The sequence below is a fragment of the Panthera pardus genome, unplaced genomic scaffold (genome assembly GCF_024362965.1).
Source record: "Panthera pardus isolate Hobbes unplaced genomic scaffold, ASM2436296v1 HiC_scaffold_6, whole genome shotgun sequence".
Taxonomy (NCBI): domain Eukaryota; kingdom Metazoa; phylum Chordata; class Mammalia; order Carnivora; family Felidae; genus Panthera; species Panthera pardus.
This window is the reverse complement of record NW_026526991.1, coordinates 21,874,338-21,901,808: the sequence shown is the minus strand read 5'-3', so window position 1 is coordinate 21,901,808 and position 27,471 is coordinate 21,874,338. Positions and strand designations below refer to the sequence as shown.

General features: G+C 37.6%; 1 protein-coding gene across 14 annotated transcripts in view; it reads right to left on the bottom strand.

The window, feature by feature from the left end:
- The window catches only part of ANKS1B (ankyrin repeat and sterile alpha motif domain containing 1B), a 1,073,811-nt gene that overhangs the window by 578,585 nt on the left and 467,755 nt on the right, over positions 1-27,471 (bottom strand). For all 14 annotated transcript variants that reach the window (XM_053895881.1, XM_053895874.1, XM_053895876.1 and 11 more), the window contains exon 12: positions 21,172-21,352. In XM_053895881.1, coding sequence (XP_053751856.1) covers positions 21,172-21,352 — 181 coding nt within the window. The remainder of the gene's footprint in view (positions 1-21,171; positions 21,353-27,471) is intronic.

The following is a 27,471-nucleotide window of genomic DNA, read 5'->3' as shown; positions in this document are numbered from 1 at the left end:
CATGCCCACTGGCTCCAAAGGACTTTTAAATGTTTTTATTGTGTTCTCTATTTCAGCTTATTTGGACACCTTCCCACTGTGGAATATCTCCAATAGCTTCTCCTCAACACTGAAATCTTAGATACTGTACCTGAGGCTCCTATGGTTTTCTGCCCAATCCAGGAGAGTGAGGAGCATCCCTGTCTCCTCCTGTTCTCTTACCCTCTTGCTTCCATAGTCAATCATAAGTCCTATAAATTCTACTTCTTAAACATCTCTCACTTATCTTCTTCCCCAGAGCTACAGTTCTGATCTAAGCTGCCACTGACTCACCTATGCCAAGTCTCACTTATCCTGTCTTGCACCCTCTAAAAGAAGCTATAGCACAGCTAGACTGAGGAAGGAAAAATAGAAATTAGATACCATCCTGCTGATTAAAATCTTAGGTGGTTTCCCACTAGGGCCACAGCAAGCCTGTATGGGCCTTTGTGAGGAATTTGAAAAAAGAAAAAAAAAATAAAGGAAAGGGTAATCATTCCCTTTCTGGGATAAGCAGAGTTAGATTTCAGACCCAATTTTCTCCCCTGGTCAGGCTTTTATGCAGTGCAGAAACTATGATGCCCTTTGTCCTTAGAATAAAATCCAGGCTCTTTAAGAAGGTTTGTACAGCCCTCTATAACCTTGTTTCTGTCAATCTCTGTAGAGTCACCTTTTGCCATACTTTTATTCATGCTCTCTGATCCTGCTATCCTTGAACAGTTTCAGTTCCTTGAACATGCCATATTCTCATTTAACCTTTGCCAAACCTTCCACTGTTTAGAAAAAAATCTCTGCTCCTTTCTGTCCAGATAACGCCTTGTCATTCTTTAGGTCTTGGAAAAACTATTACTCCTCCTTTATAGGACTTCCCAGACCCCCTCTGTTAAAATAAGTCTTCTTGCCACACACTTTCCTGGAGCACCTAAATGTGCACTTGCATAACACTCAATAGGATTTATTGAAAACTGCTGGTATAAAGTCTGCCTTTTCTGATGGACTCTCTGTTCAATGAAGGAAGGCTTTGTTTATTTGCTTCCCACTGTATTTTCTATGTATAATAACATGTCTGACACTTAATAGATGTTAGAGAAATATTTACTGGGCAAAAAAATAATTAAATGCATGGGAAACACCTGGAATCCTTGTTGCAGTATAGTGGGGAAAGTTTGTCAGAAGATATAGGTTTTAATCCTGGCTCTGCCACTAACTACTTAGTTGTGTGACCTTAAGCAGGTTTCCTTAACCATTGTAAACCTACTTTCCTCATAATTAGAATGCTATAATACCATCTGTCCTATCTAACTACAAGAAGCTCGAAGGAGGTAAGAAAGGACAATGTTTATTGAGTGCCTACCATGTGCAAAGTCCTATGCTAAGGATGGCCATTTACATTATCTCAAAAGAAATAAGGCAAATCTCTAAAAGATTATCATTTACCTAAAGATCACAGTAAATGGCAACACAAAGACTTACATCCAAATTTCTCTGGTTCTAAAGGCTCTACTCTTCTCTGCCTCTTTCTCTATTCCTTTTCTTCTTCACCATGTTCCTTCAAAATCCATTGATAAATTCTTCAACTCATAGGACAAGTATTATTTGTTCTGTGAAACCATCTCTAACTCTCTTAGGTAGATTTATATGCTCCTATCTCTAAGTTCATGGTATACTAATATAATAACATTATACTTTGGTTATTTGCATACCACAAAGTTTTTCAGAAAAGGGACCATATCTTTCCATTGTTGTATACCCAGTATCTTGACTGGGCATTAGTACATTGTAAGTGCTAAATGAGTATTGGTTAAATGAATAAATGAACATTCTCTATCTAGTATTATTCATAATTTGATAATACAACTAATTTTTCTTTAGTGTTGATATGTAGTTTTACATTTTATACATAACCAACAAATATTAATCCCTCAACCATAATTGCTCATATGCTTGAGGTTGCTAAGATAGTGTAATAAACATATGACACCAGTTCTTATCAAAACATAAAGATCTGGTTTTAGATAAATATATTTAAGATTATTATTTTTTATTTTAGAGAGACAGAGCACAAACAGGGGAGAGGTACAGAGAGAGGGAAACAGAATCTGAAGCAGGCTCCAGGCTCTGAGCTGTCAGCACAGAGCCTGACATGGGGCTTGAACTCATGAACTGCGGGATGGTGACTTGAGGCAAAGTCAAACACTCAACCAACTGAGCCACCCAGGTGTCCATATTTAAGGTAATTTAAAAATTTTTTAAATGTTTTTATTTGTTTTTGAGAGAGAGAGAGAGAGATACAGAGGGAGAGTGGGGGAGAGGCAGAGAGAGAGGGAGACAGAATCTGAAGCGGGCTCTAGGCTCTGAGCTGTCAGCACAGAGCCTGATGGAGGGCTCGAACTCATGAACTATGAGATCATGACCTGAGCCGAAGTTGGACGCTTATCCAACTGAGCCACGCAGGTGCCCCTAAGATTATTTTAAAGACAAGCTAATAATTGCCTGAAAGGGAATATATCAAATATGAGGTTTGGATAAATCATTCAGGTTTATTTTGAATTTGATACTCTATTTTAAATTTTCTATGTGGAAACTTCAGGAAACAAATATATTGCTAGTAAATAGCAAATTATTTAGCTTAGAGAATTTGACATATTATTTATTATAATGTTATCCTGTTCTAGAGGATTATAATAGTAGAAACAAAACCCAGTTGCAAATTAGTGGCCTATAGCACATCAGTGGGCTAAGAGACTAAAACAGAATTGAAGGTTTCCTTTACATTTAAATGAAGATGAATACTATTTACTCAATACTCAAATCAAGAAGAAATACAAAAAATACTTTGAAGCTATGCAATATGTAATATAAATCCTTCATCTGAGACAACAGCTTGTCAAAATGCTAATCATTAGGAACTGAAAGATTTGTTTGGTTGATAATGCTTCCTTTCACGTGTGCTATGTGCTTTCCAGAAGGAAATATGAAATCTATTATTAGCTTTACATAGTCAACGCATGTTTATCTGAGTTAATAAAAAGAACATAGACGTCTGTGCTAATACAAAGAACACAGACATACAATACACCTGTTTTAGATCTAAAAGGGTGAATAATACAAAAATTATATCTTTGACTCCGGAGGAAATGCTGATTCTTTGCAGCATATTTGTCTTCTACTATACTTTATTAGCTTTTCTAAGAACCATGCTATGGAAAACTCACATAAACACACAAGTAAGAATTCCCTCTAGATCCTGGGAACTGCTTGCCAGAGGTTAGAATTCTGTCAGTGGTATTCATTCTGCACACTGGATTCTGATCATCACTAATATGTTGAAAGTTCTCATTCTCAAGCCTCCAGGTCCTCATACAATATTCTCAACCTCACACATGGCTAATGAAGAAACTAGCACAAGAAATGGTGAAGAAAAAATTAGTTCTGGGAAAAGGAAAAAGGAAAGTCATGCTATGCCTTGCTCTGACATTGTGAAAGAACGGGGAGCATTAAAGTTATTATTGTTATTTTTTTAAATGAAGCCTTAGAAATTGGCCTACTAAAAGAAAAAGGGGAAGAAAATTATAAATTAGTGTACATTGTCAGATGCATTCTTTCCTAGAGTGATATTAATGATTTTGACAATGCCGGGTCAAGTACTTTATAATTATATAAGAAAACTGAATAGCCTCTCAATGTAAATAACTGCTATCTTTTCATCTGTGAAATCAGATCAATTATGTAACAAAAATTTACATTAAAAATGACATTTCTCTCTGAGGCATTTTATAAAATAACCAATGAAAGGTGGTCTCCATGGCTCAGAAAAAGCAATGTAGTTAAAGAAAAGCTGGTCTGGCCTTATTATAGAGATACAGATGGTACCTAGTAGTAGATAGTAGGTAGGAGAAGTCCAACAAAGCAAACATTTAGTTGTTCAATCATTTACTATTTAGGGAGCAACTATTGTAAGTCAGTCACTCTGCTAGGCACTGGAGATACATCTTATTTGAGACATAATCCCTTCATTTAGGAGCCCACAGACATCTAAACAAATACTATAAAATATCTACTAGCAGAGTTTTGTGAAGGGTGCTAGAGGGGCACGTGGATGAAAGAGTTGTTGGAATTAGAGAAGACTTCACAAAGGAGGTAACCCTTAGCCTAATGCATCACAGGAACTAAAGTTTACCAGGTAAATTAGATGAGAAGGCATTCCAAGGTGACAGAAAAGTACTCTATGAATAAAGAATCATGAACTCTAAGAACAGTGTACTTAGGAGTACATAGTATACTTGGGTAGAGGTAAATAAATTCAAGTTAGAGCCAGGTTATCAAGGACCTGTTGTACATGCTAAGGCATTTGGACATTCTTATATAGTGATAAGATATAAGATGGTCTTAAGCAATGAAGTGGCATGGTCAGATATGCTTACAAAATTAACGCTGCTAGCTTTAAGAAAAAGCTAGCTCTGGGAGGAGACATCAATAATTTAAGAACTTCAGGTTTGTATAATCCCTAATATAGTCTCCCACCCTCTGGCTTATGTCATAAGATTTCGCTTTTAGTAACTTCACAACTAGTACCGATTAAAATAAAAGCTACAGTATTTTATTAGCTAGAAAATGGTATTACAGATAATACATAAATGCATTAATTGAGTTGGACTCAATGTGAGGTGAAAGAGACAATTATTAAATTTATTATTAAATTATTAAATTTTTCAGTCTCAACCATGTTTATAACCTCAATGAGAGCAAGGGATGCTGATCAGGGAGGTTCCTTTGGAGCCAGGGAAGAAGGAGACAGTCTTCTTTTCTCCCAAATCAAGGGAACACTGGACATTGTATTTGTTGTCTACCTCTGTATAACAAATAAAAAACAGTTTCTTACAACAACATGTATTTATTATCTCACATTTTACATGAGTCAGGAGTCTGAGCACACATGAATGGGTCCCCCGAGAAGGGCCTCAACCAGGCTGCAATTCAGGGGTTGGCCAGGGCTGCATACAAACTCAAAGAGGGAGCAGGAATCCAGGGTCATCTTAGAATTCTGCCTAATAACAGCTTCCACAAGTTAAGTACAAAAGTTGAGATTATTAGAGCCTAGAGCCAGGTAGGCAGGGAACAACTGGTCTATCAAGTAGGTAGGAAGTTACTTGGGAGAATATATGGAACAAGCCTCGTCATGGGCTTGCTCACTATGTCACGATGCATGAAAGAGAAGCCTCCCTCTAAAGAGCTAGGGCCCAGGTAGACCCCACACAGGCACCACCCCAAATAGACAAAGTATAGAGAAGAAAAGGGAAAATGTTCTCCCAAAGAATATTGTAGAGATAGAAGATGTAAATAGAGGAAAAGGTCTAGCAGTTTGGAAACTGTTTTCAATTGAGGGTAGAGAGGGGATTTCTCCATAGCATAGACCTGGAAATAACTTTTTCCCTCCATAAAAGAAAAAAATTACCTTTTTCCCTACCATATTATATATAATAATATAATATATAACTGATATCAGGGAGATTTTTCAAGAGATATAAACAGTCTGGTAAAGAAAATCTATCAAGCAAACTAAAGCAGACAAGATAATTAGATCTATGTAGCAATGGATTTGAATCGCAAAGAAAATCCCAGATAACAAACAAGTTGTATTTTCACACGAATTAACAGAGGGTAAAAGCAAGAGAAAATTGAGTTAATGAAAGATTAATTAAAAAAATATTTTCAACACAAAAACTCTGGAACAGTTGCTCTCTTGCTTCTGCTGTAATTTTGGATAGATTAGCACTTGTAGAAGTCTGGCTTTCAGTAACACAACTCTAGCTTTTGCTGCCCTCACACCCTAGAACACATAAGACAGAACAAACAGAAATTCCAATTCTGCTCATCAGCAGGTCAACCTGCCAGTTCCAAGCAACTTTGTGGATTTAAGATTCTGGTTGCCGGCTGGACTCTTGGCACCTGGCTGCTCTATATTTGTACTGAATTCTTAGAGTCTGGGCTCTGTTTGTTGCCTAAACATACAGTAATAGCAGCAATACAAATAATAATAATGGCCACAGTTATTAAGCCTTTATGAAGCTACATTAATTAAGCATGTGTTACATTCATGTATTTTCTCATTTAGTGGCACTGGCTCAATGTAATATAAATAGCATTTTTCAAAGAAGATATTGATATGTCTCCATTCTTAAATTTTGTTCATTGTGGACCTCTCTTCCCCCAAGTCTATACTGGAGACTTAATGCCCAGAAGAGGAAGGACATACAAGTTTCTGGAAAATTTTAGGAAGAAAAATGCTGAATGAGATAGGGAGGATAGGAAAATAGTTCTACATTTGTGTCCTAAACTTTTCTTTCCAAGCTTTATCTGGAAAGCCTGTAATATAATAGGTATTGGAAGAACATGAAGAAAGAGGGACCTAGAATCCAAATCTCATCTACATTCTGGGCATGGCCAATTCTGAGTAAACTTGGTAGTTCCGCATGGACTGGCAAGGTCTTAACAATAAATTTTTCTGAGCCCTGTTCAGTGTCCTTTGAATGAGGCTCAGAGGTTCCTGTGGCCTCCAGAAGGGGGCCTCAGAGGCATCTGGGCTAAAAGCCAAGTAGGTTGCCATGGGGCCAGCTTGGCAAGGAGAGAGGAGACTGCAGCAGAGGCCAGAGTAGACAGATGGCAGATGTGGCTGATGTAGAGGCTCCACCTTACTAGTGAGAGAGGAGCTGAGGCGAGCAGCCAAAAAGAGCTGGCCCTGGTGGCAATGATCTTGGCCTATATATATCACCCACAGGTTGTAGGTACACTGGGAGGGATACTCACATCCTACTGTCCCTTCTATGTTGCCTTTAGGGCCCAGTATTAACCATTTGTTAGGAATCTGAACAAAAAGCTAATTTAAACTTTTTCCACTTTCTTCAATGGTCTGATCTTTGCCCTCATTGACCCCTTACCAAGGATGACTTTGCTTCTAGTTCATAGAGAAAATAGGAGCCATCAGACAGTAAAATGCAAATTAGATCATTTCTCTCTGCTTATCAGCCTGCCATTGCTGTCATTGCTCTTTTAAGTCTCTTTTGGTCTTAGGATAAAGACCCAAATTCTGAACATAGCTTATAAGGGCTGTGTGATTGGCCTTTTACTTCCTCTGTGGCCTCAGCTCCTGCCACCTCTCCCCTTTGTCTGGAACCTCTAGTTTCATGTTAATTTCTACCACAGGGATTTGTTTTCAATATGCTAGTCCTCCTTTGAAGAATAATCTTCCCACCCCACTTTGGTTTAGTTAATTCTATTTTGTCTCTCAGAGCTCAACTCTTCCTGGCAAAGCTCTGCAGATTCTTGTATGAGATCAGTCATTCAGAAAGTCTCCTGGCCACACTCTGAGTTAATATATTTATTTTATGAGGCCCAAAAATATCAATAGTCTTCTTCCAACTAATTTTATTGAGAATAATAAGTTCCCACCTGATAGTTTGCACTAAGCCATATTACCCCACCATTTAACTAACTATGTAAGGTATTTTCATATTTTTAAGTATCAAAAAACAGTCAATATTTTCTTTGTCAAGCATCTACTAACTTATATTTCTTGCCTTCTGTGTGATGTGTGTAGAAAGGCACTGGAGAAAATTCATGAGATTCCAGAGGGGAAATAGGAAAAGAGTAAGTATACAAGAGGCATTTTATGATTTATCAAAAACTGATAACAATATATTTGTACTACTACATATATATGATGTTTGAGATTAAAAGCTTTCCGAGAGATAACAGCTGGGAAGATGGCGGCGTAGGAGGATGCTGGGCTCACCGCGCGTCCTGCTGATCACTTAGATTCCACCTACACCTGCCTAAATAATCCAGAAAACCACCAGAAGACTAGCAGACGAGAGGCCCACGGAAGAGGGTAGGAAGGGCGGTGAGGCGGTGCATGCTACACAGACTGGCAGGAGGGAGCCAGGGCAGAGGGGCGGCCCGCCGACCAAGCAGAGCCCCCCGAGTTTGTCTTGCAAAAGCGGAGGGGCCGGACAGAGTGTGTTCCGACAGCAAGCAGGACTTGACATCTGGAAGGTTATAAGCTAACAGCTCTGCTCAGAGAACGGGAGGGCTGGAGGACAACGGGAGGGAGAGTTGTTGAGCCCCGGACGACAGAGCTCAGCTTGGTGGGGAACAAAGGCGCTCGCCAGCACCATCTCCCTCGCCCATCCCCCAGCCAAAATCCCAAAGGGAACCAGTTCCTGCCAGGGAACTTGCTGGCACCACGCAAACACCCAAAGCTGTGCTTCTGCGGATCCATCCCTCCGGTGGGTCTGACTCCCTCCCGGTGCCACAGGGCCCCTCCCGAAGTGGATCTCCGAAGGAAAAGTGAGCTCAGCCTGCCCCTCCTGCCCCTGTGCACCTTGCGCATCCACCCCAGCTAATACGCCAGATCCCCAGCACCACAAGCCTGGCAGTGTGCAAGTAGCCCAGACGGGCCACGCCACCCCACAGTGAATCCCGCCCCTAGGAGAGGGGAAGAGAAGGCACACACCAGTCTGACTGTGGCCCCAGCAGTGGGCTGGGGGTAGACATCAGGTCTGACTGAGGCCCTGCCCATCAACGCAAGTTATTCAAGACAGCACAGGGGAAGTGCCCCGCAGTCCCGCACCACTCTAGGGACTATCCAAAATGACGAAACGGAAGAATTCTCCTCAGAAAAACGTCCAGGAAATAACAACAGCTAACGAACTGATCAAAAATGATTTAAATATAACAGAAAGTGAATTTAGAATAATAGTCATAAAATTAATCGCTGCGCTTGAAAACAGTATAGAGGACAGCAGAGAATCTCTTGCTACAGAGATCAAGGGACTGAGGAACAGCTAGGAGGAGCTAAAAAATGCTATCAACGAGCTGCAAAATAAAATGGAGACAACTACGGTTCGGATTGAAGAGGCAGAGGAGAGAATAGGTGAACTAGAAGATAAAATTATGGAAAAAGAAGAAGCTGAGAAAAAGAGAGATAAAAAAATCCAGGAGTATGAGGGGAAAATTAGAGAACTAAGTGATGCACTAGAGAGAAATGATATACGCATAATTGGTATTCCAGAGGAGGAAGAGAGAGGGAAAGGTGCTGAAGGTGTACTTGAAGAAATAATAGCTGAGAACTTCCAAGATCTGGGGAAGGAAAAAGGCATTGAAATCCAAGAGGCACAGAGAACTCCCTTCAGACGTAACTTGAATCGATCTTCTGCACGACATATCATAGTGAAGCTGGCAAAATACAAGGATAAAGAGAAAATTCTGAAAGCAGCTAGAGATAAACGTGCTCTAACATATAAAGGGAGACCTATAAGACTCGTGACTGATCTCTCCTTTGAAACTTGGCAGGCCAGAAAGGAATTGCAGGAGATCTTCAATGTGATGAACAGAAAAAATATGCAGCTGAGAATCCTTTCTCCAGCAAGTCTGTCATTTAGAATAGAAGGAGAGATAAAGGTCTTCCCAAACAAACAACAACTGAAGGAATTTGTCACCACTAAATCAGCCCTACAAGAGATCCTAAGGGGGATCCTGTGAGACAAAGTACCAGAGACATCACTACAGGCATGAAACCTACGGACATCACAATGACTCTAAACCCATATCTTTCTGTAATAACACTGAATGTAAATGGACTAAATGCACCAACCAAAAGACATAGGGTATCAGAATGAATAGAAAAAACAAGACCCATCTATTTGCTGTCTACAAGAGACTCATTTTAGACCTGAGGACACCTTCATATTGAGAGCGAGGGGATGGAGAACTATTTATCATGCCACTGGAAGTCAAAAGAAAGCTGGAGTAGCCATACTTATAGCAGACAAACTAGACTTTAAATTAAAGGCCTTAACAAGAGATGAAGAAGGGCATTATATAATAATCACAGGGTCTATCCATCAGGAAGAGCTAACAATTATAAATGTGCGCTGAATACGGGAGCCCCCAAATATATAAAACAATTACTCATAAACATAAGCAACCTTATTGATAAGAATGTGGTAATTGCAGGGGACTTTAACACCCCACTTACAGAAATGGATAGATCATCTAGACACACGGTCAATAAAGAAACAAGGGCCCTGAATGATACATTGGATCAGATGGACTTGACAGATATATTTAGAACTCTGCATCCCAAAGCAATAGAATATACTTTCTTCTCGAGTGCACATGGAACATTCTCCAAGATAGATCACATACTGGGTCACAAAACAGCCCTTCATAAGCATACAAGAATTGAAATCATACCATGCATACTTTCAGACCACAATGCTATGAAGCTTGAAATCCACCACAGGAAAAAGCCTGGAAAACCTCCAAAAGCATGGAGGTTAAAGAACACCCTACTAAAGAATGAATGGGTCAACCAGGAAATTAGAGAAGAAATTAAAAAATATATGGAAACAAATGAAAATGAAAATACAACAATTCAAACGCTTTGGGATGCAGCGAAGGCAGTCCTGAGAGGAAAATACATTGCAATCCAGGCCTATCTCAAGAAACAAGAAAAATCCCACATACAAAATCTAACAGCACACCTAAAGGAAATAGAAGCAGAACAGCAAAGGCAGCCTAAACCCAGCAGAAGAAGAGAAATAATAAAGATCAGAGCAGAAATAAACAACATAGAATCTAAAAGAACTGTAGAGCAGATCAACAAAACCAAGAGTTGGTTTTTTGAAAAAATAAACAAAATTGATAAACCTCTAGCCAGGCTTCTCAAAAAGGAGATGACCGAAATAGATAAAATCATGAATGAAAATGGAATTATTACAACCGATCCCTCAGAGATACAAGCAATTATCAGGGAATACTATGAAAAATTATATGCCAACAAACTGGACAACCTGGAAGAAATGGACAAATTCCTAAACACCCACATGCTTCCAAAACTGAATCAGGAGGAAACAGAAAGCTTGAACAGACCCATAACCAGCGAAGAAATTGAATCAGTCATCAAAAATCTCCCAACAAATAAGAGTCCAGGACCAGATGGCTTCCCAGGGGAGTTCTACCAGACGTTTAAAGCAGAGATAATACCTATCCTTCTCAAGCTATTCCAAAAAATAGAAAGCGAAGGAAAACTTCCAGACTCATTCTATGAAGCCAGTATTACTTTGATTCCTAAACCAGACAGAGACCCAGTAAAAAAAGAGAACTATAGGCCAATATCCCTGATGAATATGGATGCAAAAATTCTCAATAAGATACTAGCAAATCGAATTCAACAGCATATAAAAAGAATTATTCACCATGATCAAGTGGGATTCATTCCTGGGGTGCAGGGCTGGTTCAACATTCACAAATCAATCAACGTGATACATCACATTAATAAAAGAAAAGATAAGAACCATATGATCCTGTCAATCGATGCAGAAAAGGCCTTTGACAAAATCCAGCACCCTTTCTTAATAAAAACCCTCGAGAAAGTCGGGATAGAAGGAACATAATTAAAGATCAAAAAGCCATTTATGAAAAGCCCACAGCTAACATCATCCTCAATGGGGAAAAACTGAGAGCTTTTTCCCTGAGATCAGGAACACGACAGGGATGCCCACTCTCACAGCTGTTGTTTAACATAGTGTTGGAAGTTCTAGCATCAGCAATCAGACAATAAAAGGAAATCAAAGGCATCAAAATTGGCAAAGATGAAGTTAAGCTTTCACTTTTTGCAGATGACATGATATTATACATGGAAAATCCGATAGACTCCACCAGAAGTCTGCTAGAACTGATACATGAATTCAGCAAAGTCGCAGGATACAAAATCAATGTAGAGAAATCAGTTGCATTCTTACACACTAATAATGAAGCAACAGAAAGACAAATAAAGAAACTGATCCCATTCACAATTGCACCAAGAAGCATAAAATACCTAGGGATAAATCTAACCAAAGATGTACAAGATCTGTATGCTGAAAACTATAGAAAGCTTATGAAGGGAATTGAAGAAGATATAAAGAAATGGAAAAACATTCCATGCTCATGGATTGGAAGAATAAATATTGTCAAAATGTCAATACTACCCAAAGCTATCTACACATTCAATGCAATCCCAATCAAAATTGCACTAGCATTCTTCTCGAAGCTAGAACAAGCAATCCTAAAATTCATATGGAACCACAAAAGGCCCCGAATAGCCAAAGTAATTTTGAAGAAGAAGACCAAAGCAGGAGGCATCACAATCCCAGACTTTAGCCTCTACTACAAAGCTGTAATCATCAAGACAGCATGGTATTGGCACAAAAACAGACATATAGACCAATGGAATAGATTAGAAACCCCAGAACTAGACCCACAAACGTATGGCCAACTCATCTTTGACAAAAAACATCCAATGGAACAAAGACAGTCTCTTTAACAAATGGTGCTGGGAGAACTGGACAGCAACATGCAGAAGATTGAAACTAGACCACTTTCTCACAACATTCACAAAAATAAACTCAAAATGGATACAGGACCTGAATGTGAGAGAGAAAACCATCAAAACCCTAGAGGAGAAAGCAGGAAAAGACCTCTCTGACCTCAGCCGTAGCAATTTCTTACTTGACACATCCCCAAAGGCAAGGGAATTAAAAGCAAAAATGAACTACTGGGACCTTATGAAGATAAAAAGCTTCTGCACAGCAAAGGAAACAACCAACAGAACTAAAAGGCAACCAACGGAATGGGAAAAGATATCATTTGCAAATGACATATTGGACAAAGGGCTAGTATCCAAAATCTATAAAGAGCTCACCAAACTCCACACCCGAAAAACAAATAACCCAGTGAAGAAATGGGCAGAAAACACGGATAGACACTTCTCTAAAGAAGACATCCGGATGGCCAACAGGCACATGAAAAGATGCTCAACGTCGCTCCTCATCAGGGAAATACAAATCAAAACCACACTCAGATATCACCTCACGCCAGTCAGAGTGGCCAAAAGGAACAAATCAGGAGACTATAGATGCTGGAGAGGATGTGGAGAAATGGGAACCCTCTTGCACTGTTGGTGGGAATACAAACTGGTGCAGCCACTCTGGAAAACAGTGTGGAGGTTCCTCAAAAAATTAAAAATAGACCTACCCTATGACCCAGCAATAGCACTGCTAGGAATTTACCCAAGGGATACAGGAGTACTGATGCATAGGGGCATTTGTACCCCAATGTTTATAGCAGCACTCTCAACAATAGCCAAATTATGGAAAGAGCCTAAATGTCCGTCAACTGATGAATGGATAAAAAAAATTGTGGTTTATATACACAATGGAGTACTACGTGGCAATGAGAAAGAATGAAATATGGCCCTTTGTAGCAACGTGGATGGAACTGGAGAGTGTGATGCTAAGTGAAATAAGCCATACAGAGAAAGACAGATACCATATGGTTTCACTCTTCTGTGGATCCTGAGAAACTTAACAGAAACCCATGGGGGAGGGGAAGGAAAAAAAAAGAGGTTAGAGTGGAAGAGAGCCAAAGCATAAGAGACTCTTAAAAACTGAGAACAAACTGAGGGTTGATGGGGGGTGGGAGGGAGGGCACCTTTTGGGATGAGCACTCGGTGTTATATGGAAACCAATTTGACAATAAACTTCATATATTGAAAAAAAAAGCTTTCCTTTGGTACCTAAAATCATGGTGTATTGAAAGCACTGAATTTAACAATCAATAATTCAAGCAATTTGTTTATTGCATATTTTTAAGGAAATAAACCTCGAAGATAACATTACACATCATTATCACTAGCCCTTAACTTCCTCTGTATCAGCTCACCCTAAATCTCAGCATGGAGCTTAACAATCACCTCAGCAGCCTGGCTTTGGTCTTCATGCCAGCTGGAGACCAAAGTCCCCCTCAGCTGCCTATGTCCAGTGGCTCCTGGAATAACATTGTCTCAGCTTTCAGGAGGTCTATTTTCAGTCTGGTGAACTAATTAAAAAGAAGGCCTTGGTTTGTCTTTCTGGCAATCCCCGAGCAGCGTGAAAGGTCCATGCCACCCTCTCTGTTCTAATTTTAGTTTTCCTCTAATGTTTCTTCTCCCTTGCAGAAAAGCATCCTGAACTGCTAAGCACTCAAAAGCTTTTGTTTTTTGTTATTTCTTCCATTTGGGTTAAAGCACTTTTTTACCTTACTCTTTTTAGATCCCCTCCCCCCAAAGGTTTTCTTCAGCAGGAGGTGATGTTTGAAATTACTAACAAAACTAGAGCTAATTAGTTACCTAGGGTTGTTAACTTTCTCAGCAAGTCCCCAAAGGGGCTAGCCCACAAAATTTTTTATACATAGAGCTTTCTGGATATAACTTTTCATAAAGTGGAACTATCTTTATGACTGTTAATTCCTAGCTTCTTTTCCCCCAGTAATTCACAACCCACCTGTCCAGGACATCTTCATTGCGGAACTCAGATCTCACAGGTCACTCTTTGTGAGGTAAAGCACTGTTTCTCAATCTTTTAAAACAGATACTCTTTACTCTTGATAAACATAAATTTATCACATAGCTTCCTCCCACCATACCCTACCCCACTGTCTCAACTATCTACTTGGCTTGTCTACATACATACCCAATAGTGTCTCAAATTTAAATACCTAAATTAATATAAACTTCATCCTTCCAATGGTCAGAAGCACCCCAAATACTTGAGTTACGCTTTTGGTCTCTCATTTTCTCACATTCTACATCCAATCCATCAAAAAAAATATGTTGCCTCTACCTTTAAAATAGATGTAGAATTCTACCACCTCTCACTGCCTCTATTTAAAAAAAAAAAAAACCCTGCTACCTGAGCAAAAAGAACACATTGGCAACTATTAAGAGTACCCCAAAGACTGAAATACCTTATCAGATGGGCTCTCAGGTCATTCAAAAGTTTCATTTGAGAGTAAGATGCATGGTGGTCAAGAGAACAAGTCCCCTAAAGGAGCAATCCTCAATGGAATACCACTCTCAGGGGGCCCTAGGCAGCCAAGGAATAACATAAGAGGTCTTGGCATCTCAGGGAAGGGTGGGAAAAAGTACAGAAGAGGTGAACCTAGACAAATGGAAAGACTAATTTAAATATTATGCATGCAGATCAATGTAAAAATACATCAAATATTTCATCTAAAAATTGTACTGATTTAATCACATTATTTAAGGCCATTTTGTGGAGGGATAGGCTAACTCAGTTGCTCACCTTCATAGTCCTAAGACTCTGTAATTACCAGTCATTATAATTGTTGCTGGTTTCTGGTGCATCCCCTCTCTGAATTTCCCTCTTATTATTCCAGTCCACTTCTTTAGTACCTTGACTCCAGCAATTCTTTGACCCCACTGGAATCTCCAATCCAAAGATCCTTTAAATTTTTCACTGTTACTTGTTCCCTTATTGTCCTCTTTTTCTTACTTCTCCATCTTAAATTTTATAGTCAAATATTACTCTCATCCTCTTGCATACGTATTTCCTTGTTCTTTACTTCAATATATCCATTTGACAAACCATAATGTAAAGTTCAACTCTACAAAAATGATGTACCTGTGCTCCTTCACCTGAACTGAACTGGAGAAAAACAGAGAACCACATTGGCCAATCCAACTTTGAGTTCATGAACATGAACCTCAAATGGGACCTTAATGCTGCCAGGCAATTACACCACATCTTCCTTTTCCATTCACTGTCTCTTTCTCCCAAATAACTCTTTTATTCCCTCTTCTCTTTCCTCAAACTCCACATCTTCTTCTCTATCCTTGTTCTCAACTGATACTGCTGCTTGCCTCTTTATAGAGAAAATAGAAACTATCAGAACACATGTTCCTCAGATTCTCACCACATGGATCCTGTCCAGCATTTGTACTCACCACACTGAAAACACCTGCCTGTTTCCCATGCTCCTGTCTAAAGCCAGTCTATCCTCTTAGGAACCCATTTTCTCTTTCTCCTCCTTCATCACAACTTTATAATTCTCCTTGGAAGAAATTTCTTGAAAAGTCAGTTTATATTTGCTCTAGAAGTCCTTTCCTCCCATCCCTCTTAATTTTTTTTCATGTTTATTTATTTTGAGAGAGAGAGAGCAGGCAGGGGAGGGGCAGAGGGAGAAGGAGAGAGTAAATCCCAAGCAGGCTCCATGCTGTCAGCACGGAGCCCAATGACAGCTTGATCTTATGGAATGCGAGATCATGACCTGAGCCAAAATAGAGTCGGATGTTTAACCGACTAAGCCACCCAGTTGTCCCCTTTTTGAAAAGACTTTTTTTCATCCTCCCGTTGTCTCTTAAATCAATTATGTTCAGCTTTTGCCCCATCAATTTCAATAAAATTGCTCTTGTCAAGGTCAGTAATAACCTCCACATTGTTAAACCTGCTAGGCAATTCTGACCCAGTCCTTATCCTATTCAACTTGTTAGCTACATTTGACAGAGATGATAACTCTTTCTTTCTTAATAACTCTCTTCATCTGAATTCAGAACACAACACTCATCAGAATATTTCCTCCAACCTAACAGGTTATTCCTTCTCAGTATCCTTTGCTGGTATTGCCTTTTATCCCCTCTTTCATCGAGTTCGGGTTTTGATATTCTATCTACACTCATTCCTTATCATCTATATACTGATATTTGTATCTTCGGACTGGACCTTCAGCTGCCTACTTGACACATCTATTCAGATACCAAGTAGTCAAACTTAAAGTGTACTCCTGGTACACCAAATTTCTCCCTGTTCACTAAATCTGCTTTTCTGACAACCTCTTACATTCAGACCATAGTAAATCCATTCTGACAGTTGTTTTGGATAAAAATCTTGCAGTTTTCCTTATTTCTTTTTTTCTCATATACTACATCCACTCCATCATGAAATCCTATTGGGTTTACCTTAAAAATATGACTAATATCCACCCATTTCTCTATACCTCCACTTTTCACCTTTGATCTGAGTTGGCTTCATCTCTCAACTTACCACTATAATAACCTCCAAACTGGCCTTCTTGCTTCTACTCTGTCCCCCTTCTTCAATCCAGTCTCAACACAATAGAATAAAACTCATAAATTGAAGTTAGATAATGTCACTCTTCTCAAAGACCTGAATGTGCTCCTCATTTCACTCCAAGTAAAAGCCAAAGTCCTTATAATGGTCTATTAAGTCCTACATGATCTAACTGCACCTCCTTCTTACCTACAAATATTATATATTTCAGGGAATGGTAATTTGATTTGACAAGTGTGCTTAAGCATCAGAAACTTTAGAGGCTTCCTTGAACTTTTTCCCTTTACCATCATACGTCCAATCAGTTATCACACCCTGTTGATGACTCTTTTCCTATATCTTTCAAATCCATTTACATCTTTCCATTGCCGATGACACTGTTTCTCCCCACCTCCAGGCAAATCTATCTCAAATCTATCTACCACATTTAATACTAAAGTGATCTTTCTAGTTAAATGTAAACCTATTTATATCATTCACGAGTCTGTACAATTCCAAAGGTCTTTCACTCTAACAACTTTCTTTGATGATTCATAAATTGATACTTGGATTATATAAGACAGTGCCTTTCAAGTAGAAAGCTTTAGTTATAATTCAAGCTACTTTTGAAATGTCTATTATAATAAACTCATTGGGTCATTTATTCAAAGTGTTTTTTACAGCATAAAATTCCTTTTTTGAGGGTATATTAGTCTTTGTTCTGTAAGTAACATTTTGTCAAGATTAATTCTTGTGCATGTCATCATTTATAAAATAAACTATAGATTTATCTAATAATTTAGATTATTTTTTTAATTCAAGAAAAGGTCAGCTACCCTGACATAAGTACAGACCTATGTACAGACCTAGGCTATTTCTATCTTAAGGTTACTACAGATTTCAAACAATAATACTATGGAAGAAAAATAATAATATTAAACAACAATGATGATAGTATTAAAGAAGAATATTAGTTTCTATAGTTTACAAAATGTATTCACATAAATAAAGCTAATTTATTACTACAAGTACTCAAGGAGTAGATATTATTTCCCCTTTTCTGATGAGCAAATTGGAGATCAGAGAAGATAGGTGATTTGATGAAAAATATCCAGAAAATCAGTGACACTATTGACTCTGGAATTCACTCTCTTTCGAAGCATATTATGTGGTAGTGTCTATATGTGCAGGTTTTTTTTTTTTAATGTTTATTTTATTTTTTGAGACAGAGAGAGACACAGCATGAGCAGGGAAGGGGCAGAGAGAGAGGGAGACACAGAATGTGAAGCAGGCTCCAGGCTCTGAGCTGTCAGCACAGAGCCCGACGCAGGGCTCAAACTCACAAACTGTGAGATCGTGACCTGAGCCGAAGTCCGACGCTTAACCGACTGAGCCACCCAGGCGCCCCTATGTGCAGGTTTTTAAATACAAAATATAATAAATCATCTATGTATAAGACATTTTAAGTTGATGAATGTCTACCTTAAAAGTTTTAGTATAAAATTCAAAGTTTTATCTCTTCATATAAAACAAATCAGCATTGTCCTACCACACTATTACTAAATATCAGTTTATTCTAAAATTTTTAATGTAATATGGAGGTGACATCTTACATTAGGAAACCATAGTAACATGCTCTTTGAAACCATTTCAACCTTTAAAAGGTTAGATTTCAGTTCTGTTCAAAGGTCAGACCTGAAAATACCAATTTTGGAATGTGTGGCAAATTACAATTTCTCCACACATTTTGGATGGTACCAGTGGAGTCCTGGAAGCAGTAAAATATGTGTGTTTTTATCTTCTCACTCTGGTGCTCAGAGGTTTGTGAATAGACCTATCATTTCTTTTAGTCTTAATTTTTAAATAAATAAATAAATAAATAAATAAATAAATAAACAAACAAATAAATTTTCTATCTACCTCAAAGGACTGTTGAAAAAACTCAAAAATTAATCATCCAAAGAAACACTTGGTGTACTAACTGAAATGAAGCTGAGATTTTCCTAAAGCAAGAATCAGAGTACTTGTCATCTCTCCCATTTTAGAATTTTAAATCTGGTAATAGTCATTCAAATCAGTGTTAATTGAGTAATAATTATATATACAGACACTTTCTGGGATCCACATACCATTTTTATTCACAAATTATATCCCACCCTTCCTCTCCTATAAAGTTGAATCTGGTGCATGGCAGACATACAATAAATGTTCACATTCAAGGAATTAATGCTAGTCTTCATTAATATCATAATGACTACTACTAACATGTATTGAGCATTAACTATGTGCCAGACACAGTGCTAATTACCTTATGTGCATTACCAGGCTATAGAGTAAGTTAATACAATTAATTAATTGGTAGTTTAATTCTACACCTAAGAACACAATAGCATAAAGAGGTTAAGTCTTATAGCTAGGTATGATATTTAGTTCATGGTTAGTAAACAAACTTAGGTATCCTGACTTCAGTGCCCACAATGTATCAGGGATCCATTCATTTTAGCTTACAATTCTAGAAAGAGGAGAGAAGATAATAAAGAAATAAACAAATGAAGAATGTAATTTTATGTAATAAATAAGAATCTGGAAAAAGGAAGGAGGAAAATTTGACCGAAGTGACAAAAACAATGTTGAAAAGTGGTTAAGAACATGGACACTACCACCAAGTTTGAATCCCAGGTCTGCCATTATGGGCTAGTTAGCTATTTATCCTCTATCTGTGTTTCCTTGTCTATCATAATAATACCTAATTCACATATCAGTTATGAGATTTAAATGAGTTAATATACATAACATGCCTAAAATAGTCTGTGATACATAACGTTAAAGTATTTGCTTGAAACTTATTGGTTATTGATATTACTATGATTGTTCTTTTTGCATCTTTGCTATTATAATTGTCATCACATTGAGGGCCTTACTCGAAATAAGGTGATCTGGGCAGGCCTCTATGAGAAAGTGTATTTGAGCCAAAACTCAAATGACACTCAGACACATGAAAATTTGAAGACAGAGATTCCAGGCAGCAGGAACCAATGTACAAAAGCCCCACAACTAGAATGCCTAGAAAAGAAGGCCAGTGTGGTCCGAGATGAGTTTGCTAGAGCTTAGGTTAAAGAGCTGGTCAGAGCTAGGTTATATTGAACTTCACTGGCCATGGTGAGAAGTTGAATTTTATTCAAAGTTCAGTGAGAAGCCACTGAGCTTAATGATGATAACATACTTTGATTTACCTTTTATAAATATCACTCTGGTTGCCATGAAAAGATTAGATAACAGCTTCCATAAAATATCAATGTCACCACTTTCATTAATCATTATTTTTTAAATCTTAGTTTTCCTAGGGGAAAATAATTTTCTGGATATTTTTGGACTGTTTTGTATCAGTGCTCTTAAAAGTACAGTCAGCGTAAAGGACTTACGTAGAGTGCATACATTTATACACATACACAATACTCATTTTGAACAAAGGTTATACGGAATACCCATATAAATGATACTTTATGATTCTAAAATCCATATTAATCATATCTAGTGGATTTAAAAATCATATCTCTTTGAGGGAAAGTAGTAGAATCGTTCACTTACTTTAATATAAAGGGAGGAAATTCCTTAGGTTCCACTTCTCATATTTCTGTCATTAGGACTTACAATTATTAGCTTCTTGCCCCCAGAGAAAGGAAACATTGCAAATCCGATTGGGTGGAACCAGGTGTGTGTTAACAGTGGGTGTGGTTACTTTCCTTAATCTTCTCCTTACCCCCAGCCTTATTTCCTCACACTTCTCCTCTCCAAGTTCACTTTGGTTCGAGTAGATTGAAAGCCCACTTAGGCCAAACCATCCAACTCAGTCTTACCAGGTTGATGCAGGTTCTGTGGCCTCAAATCAGCTATTAATAAAATCCTATATTGAGTTGATACCACTGTATGGAGAGGGGTAAACGCAGTGGAAGAAAAGCATTTCCAGGTCTCTGGTTCTTTTACTGCCATAATAGCATTAAATTATCATCCTTTAATATGTAATACCTGAAAGACCATTAATGTATTCAACAAGAATATTATATTCACACTCTGACAAAAATTGTAATGCCCTACATTGTTATACATGTGGGTGAACGAAAAGCACAGTGCAATTTGTAGGAAGATTCCTCTTAATTCCTTGAACTCATTAAGGCTTTAGTTTTAAAAGTTCAAAAATATAGCTGCATAAAGTGAACTGCTTTACCTGTATGGCTAGTTCCGTTGTTCTTGACTTCTGTGGTTCCCACAGAAGAGGTGGGCGGACTAACAGGAGGGCTGGAAGTAAAGCTTGCACACCCTGCAGATGTGTTGATTTCAAAATATTCTTGGTTGTGATTCATTCGATGAAAATCCAGAGAAGACACAATAGATGTTCGTTGTTTAGGCTAAAATAAATGGGCATGATGAGAGTATTAATATGATCATGTTCATCTTCAGCCTTATCTCCCCATTGATTTAATCTAACTGATGATTTTATCAAACTATCTGGTTTTTATACTCAAAATATAATTGTACTTTACAGAGAGACACTAAATAATCCCTTGATTAATTAAATAATAAAAAAATTGTTTACTGAAAACATATTTTGGCATAGCTGATAAAATAACTTAGACTTTTTGTTAGAATTCCCCAGAAGACTGTACAGATATAGTACCCAATTTTTTTCTTAATAATCAATTCAGAAAGTTGAAATTTTAAAGACACCTTTCATTTAACTAACATTTATTAAGCATATGGTATTTTCCAGACCCTGAGGATATAGAGTCTAATAATAAAAGAGCTCTTAAAACGTTGAAGCATAATTAAGGCAGTTCTGTTTTGTTGTTGTTGTTGTTGTTGTTCTTCTTCTTCTTTTTCTTCTTCTTTATATAGTCCAAGGAATTGATAGCATTACATATTTTCCCCAAGTACCATATGCTGGAATTTGATCATCAGAATTAAGTTATATAGAACATTTCCCAGGACTTAAGAATCTACTTGGTATTTGTAGTGAACTTCGATTTCCCTTTTTAAGGATTTTAATTAATCCCCAAATAGAAAATCAATTTAAACATAAAAGTTAAAATCATGGAGTAATAGCAGATATAATTTGCATCCTTTGTCAGTAATGAATTGCTCCCTATAGCAGTTTTCTGTTTTTTTTTTTTCCCATAGTTTTAATTACATACACTTTTCTTCCTGACTAGCAGAGCTTCTAACATTATCCTTGGCAGTCTTTTTGGCACTCAGAATTGTGTGCATTTCCCAAGATTCAATCCAAGTTTTCTTACTTTTTTTTCTCATTAATATTACTTAAATATTAAAAATATCCTATAATAATTAACAAGAGATTAACTTCAATCTCTTTACAATAAATTTTACTGTACTTTACTATCCCCAAAGTACAATACACTTTTGGTTTATTTTGATCACTGCTATCAAATACTGGTTTATTTAACCAATGTACTCCATAGATTATTTTCCTGCAAAATATTCAAGTTACCCTGTCTCTTCCAGCTCATCATGTTTTTTTTTTTAACATTTAATTTAGTCTACAATTTAAAATAAACAATGATAATGAAAAGGTCTCTATTTTACAGTTTTTTTAATATAAGGGGTACAAATGATCACAATATGCTTTATTATCTCACCATTGCAATACTTTTATGAAAGAGTTTTAGAGGCACTGTTATACAAGCAAGTCATTTATTATTATGACACATCAATTCAGTAGTAGAATTCAAATTAGTACTCCCATAGGATTCAGTTGCTTTTGAATTATGAAAGATTGAGGTACAATGTCAGGCTTGGTTTTTCACAAAATTTCTGTCCTTAGGGCTACTGAATCTCAATTTCACATTCATGTTCTTTCTACTAGACTATATAACAGCAATTAAAAGGCATGAAATATGACACTAGCTCCAATGGAAACTCAGGTACGGTCATCATCTTGGTTTTGTTTTATTGTGTTGTGTTGTGATTTTGTTTCACTTCATATATAAGCAATGGGCCAAATTTGTATGATGTTCCTTCTCATAAACTTTATAAAGATCAAGTCAACTGATACATATGGCTCCTTTAGCGCTGTTTGTTTTTTTAAAGTTTATTTATTTATTTTGAGAGTGAGAGAGAAAGAGAGAGAGAGAGCACAAGTGAGCAGGGGAGGGGCAGAGAAAGAGGGAGAGAGAGAATCCAAAGCAGGCTCTGCATTGTCAGCACAGAGCCTGATACAGGGCTCAAACTCACAAACCATGAGATCATGACCTGAGCCAAAACTAAGAGTTGGACGTTTAACCTAGTGAGCCATCCAGGCACCCCTTTACTTCTGTTTCTTAAATACATGTTTCTTAACTTGACTACACAAAACTCTAATTATATTAAAATCAGAATTTGTTATGCAATCACAAAAGCAAACAGGTTATTTTTTGTTGTTGCCTTAATTCCTTCCAAAAATATTTGTTTAGTATTACTAAACTGTAGATACCTTGGCAAGCAGTGTGATAGGAATAAGACTAATGAGACATTGTCCTTGCTCTCCAGGTGATTATAGAGTTGAAGTGGGAGAAGGGTGGTGCATGAGGGAAGAAACAACCCAAGGATTATCCATTAGTGCAGTACTATACAATGATAAGGACTAATGTAAGTGGAAGCACAGAATATAAATGGTGAGTCTCTACTTTAGAAAGGGGATCAGGAAAGGCTTCCACAAGCAGGTGATTGATGGCTGAGTTGAATCTCAATGAAGCAGAGATGGTAGGCAGACAAAAGAGGATGGGGAGAAGAAAAATACAGACTGCATAAAGTTCATAATGGCTACAGTGCAGAGTATGTGAGGTGGTGGTAGGTACAAGCCATGAGATATTACAGATTGCTGGGTCCAAATGATAAAGGGTTCTAATGCCATGTTAAGGAATTTGACTTTAGCTTGAATATTTTAGGGAAACACTGAATGATTTCTAAGCAAGAGGATTTGACTTCATGGTTGGGCATGCATCTTAATAAACTCATTTTAGCAGTTTAGAAAATGGATTGGTCAGGGCTGGATTAGAGGAAGAGAGACTAATTAGGAAGACATTAAAGAGTTCCAGCCAAGACAAAGTGAGGTCCTGAGGTAAAGCAGTGACAACAGTGTTGGAGATAGCAGATGTTTTTAGGAGATGCTAATGAGGTTAGCTCTTTAGGTCTTGGCATCTGATTGGATGTGAAGGTTGATTTTAAGGAAGAAGTCTAGGGCGACTCACAGATTTCTGCTTGGGTAAATGCTGGAAGATAAGTTTGTGTGTGTGTCTATGTGTGTGTGAGAAACAGAAATATACTAAGCCAGAAGTACACAAGATGTAAGATATACTATTGGGATTCAGTATAGACTGCTTAATACGTGGTTATGCAAATCTACATGAAATTTCCCTTTCTTTCTTTGAGCAGAATGCTATAATCTCACTGTAACATGGCTTCAAATAAAATAAATGGAGGGAGGGAGGCAGGTGAATGGAAATTCCAAAGGGAAGGAACCATGGGTCCGTGATCATCTAACTGCATTATTATTTGCTTCTTCAGAGCTGTCTATTGGTTATTATTAGCCAGCTTAAGGAAAAGTCATTGGGGGAGTTATTACCCAAAGCTCTCTGAGTATCTGAGATGATGAAAAATGAGAATCATTATATGTTAGTCATGCTTTAAGAATGGGATTATAAAACTCTGGCCTGTGGCCCCAATCTGACCTGCCTCTTGTTTCTGAAAATAAAGTTTTATTGGGACACAGCTATGTCCATTCATTAATTTATTGTCTATGGCTGTTCTCATGCTACAATGGCAGTGTTGAGAAGTTGTGACAGAGGCCAGAGTATTCACAACTCTTAAAATATTTACCATCTTGTCCTTTAGAGAAAACATTCATTGGCAAACCCCTGTTCTAAAGGATCATTTTGCACATCATTTTAGTGGTCAACAAAACTGTAAGTATAGCTTCCCATTTGTTTCCTAGCCTATGTGCATTTAGGTTGGGGGCATGTAACTAATTCTGGCCAAATGACTATTAGTCTCTATCTCTCTTTTACTCTCCAGAAGATGTAGCTATAAGATGAAGGAGGGTCATTCACCTCACACTGGGTTTTAAGAGAAGTTGAAATAAATTTCCTTTAGGTTAAACTGCTGAGATTCTGGGTTTGTCTGTTGTGGTGGCTAGCATTACTTACCCTAACTAGCACAATGCAGTGGCTCAGAGAGGTTAAATAATTTATGCAAGATTACATAAGTAGTTAGCAGGAGGGCTTAGATTAGAAGGAGGTTTCGTGTGTTCAAATCTAGAGACAATTGGATGGTGCCTCAAAGCACAAAAGACAGAGGTGGGATTAAAAAGACATATCTATGTGGAAAATGAAATAACAACAATGGGAAAAAAGAGCAAGGAGATGGTAGCACTATTAAAAATGGAGATTAAAGAGGATGAGACTAGAATATTCACTCAAACTTAGATTTTAAGACATTCCATTTTTCTAACTATTCTGATGGAATCTTGCTAAGCCATACAGTACAAAAGAAAAGTGTTTTCACAAATTCACTGAAATTACAAATAAAATTTGCCAAGTTTCAATATGTAAAATGAGTTTCACTTGTGTTCCCTATGGCTATTCCTCTAAAACATCGTCCCCATGTGGTCCAACACTTGTATCTCTACTTTCCAAAGGACTTGCTCCCACACATATTTACTTAACCACAGCCAGCAAGGTACAGATCATGGGCCAAATCCAGGCTTCTATTTTTGTAAAGCCTGTGAGCTAAGGATGGCTTTTATATGTTTTAATGGTTGAAAAAAACAACAAAAATAACATTAGTGACAGGTGAAAATTATATGAAGCTCAAATTTCAGGGTCTAAAAATAAAGTTTTACTGGAACATATGAATGGCACACCCATTCATTTACATGTGGTCTATGGCTGTTTTCACACTATCATAGCAAGTTGAGTAGTTACAACAGAGATTTATGACCCACAAAGCCTGAACAATTTTATACTCTTTAACAGAAAAAGTTAGTGACCCCTTCTATAGACTGATTAGGATATGTCTCTGAGGAGGTGAAATGGAACAGCTCCATAAATGACTGAAATAGTCACAGCCAGCTCCATAGAGTTGCTGGAAACAGTGGCAACATGAGTGATGCCCTTTGTTCTACAAAGCAGGGAAAAACAACATTTTCCTGTCTTCCATGGTCTTATTTGCTACTTAATATCTTATTCCCTTGGGCGTGGGGACATTCACAGGGTGAAAGCACATCCTCATAGGCACACAGGTGTTCTGCCCTGCACATCAGTGCATGCACCCAACCTCCATCCTCCTCGCGCTCAAGGTCTCACTGCTGTATCAGCAATTACTAGCTTGGCCAGGAACACCAGGATTGGGGGAGCAGGTGGCTAAGAATCCCACCTAGTACAGTGGGATGATGGTAGGAGGTGGGAACACAGATGAGCCCAGGCTCCATTTTCCCACAGACTTCACTTACAAAACACAAATTCAGAGATAAAAATCAGTAAGAATTTTAGACAGCAACCCAAAAGCATTAAACTCTAAGCATGGGACCCTTCTTCACGTGGGGTCCCACATCTATGAAGCCAGTGCCATCTTAGTCCCTAAAAGAAAATGTGTAAATTTACTGATATAATGTACAGGATGGCATGAATTTCCTACACTTATTATGGATTCTCTTAATCAGAAACTATTATCATAAGAATATCTGTATGTTCTATAAAGATATAAATGGAATATAACATATTCTGATATAACTTTAAAAATTTCATGGCATTTCTGCAACCCAGTTAGATGTGATTCACATATGAATTAAATGAGAACACATAATTCCTGACTAGGATGAGATTTAGGTAATGTGTACATTTACTTCCAAATATCCTCTAGATTGGAATCTAAGTTTCAAATATCCACTTTTATGTTTCCTCTTCTATTGTTAACTACTATATGTTTTAAAAATCCACTTGCTTAGATCTAAGTGGATTTTAAACCATTTGAATGCACTTAATTATAAAGGAACTTCATCAACCTCCTAATAAAATGTCAAATAGGACTAGAGGGATACTCTGATGTCAGTACAAAGAAAAAGTAGTACTAGCAAAAGTCAGTGGTTATATTAAATCATCCAAGCAAAAGGAGCATTCAAAATGAGTTCCCAAAGACAGCTGAATGTCAGTAAATTAGCAAATCACATCAGTAGAAATATGTGGAAATGACAGACTTTCCAGATACTAGCCCATTGGTAAATGATATCAATATGAAGCAAAGTCCTGTCAAGTCAGTGGTAATAAATTTAGATGCCTTCTTAAATACTTTTTAAAATGAGGATGAGATGGGTGATAAAAATGGGAAGCTAGATCAGTAGTATTTTCTTTCAGTACTTTAATCAGTCTGAAATATTTTGTGTATATAATGAAAAATTTAATTCTAAGCATTTTCCCCAAATGATAACCTACTGCCTAACAGCATCATTTCCTCACTGATTTGAAATGTCACCTTTATC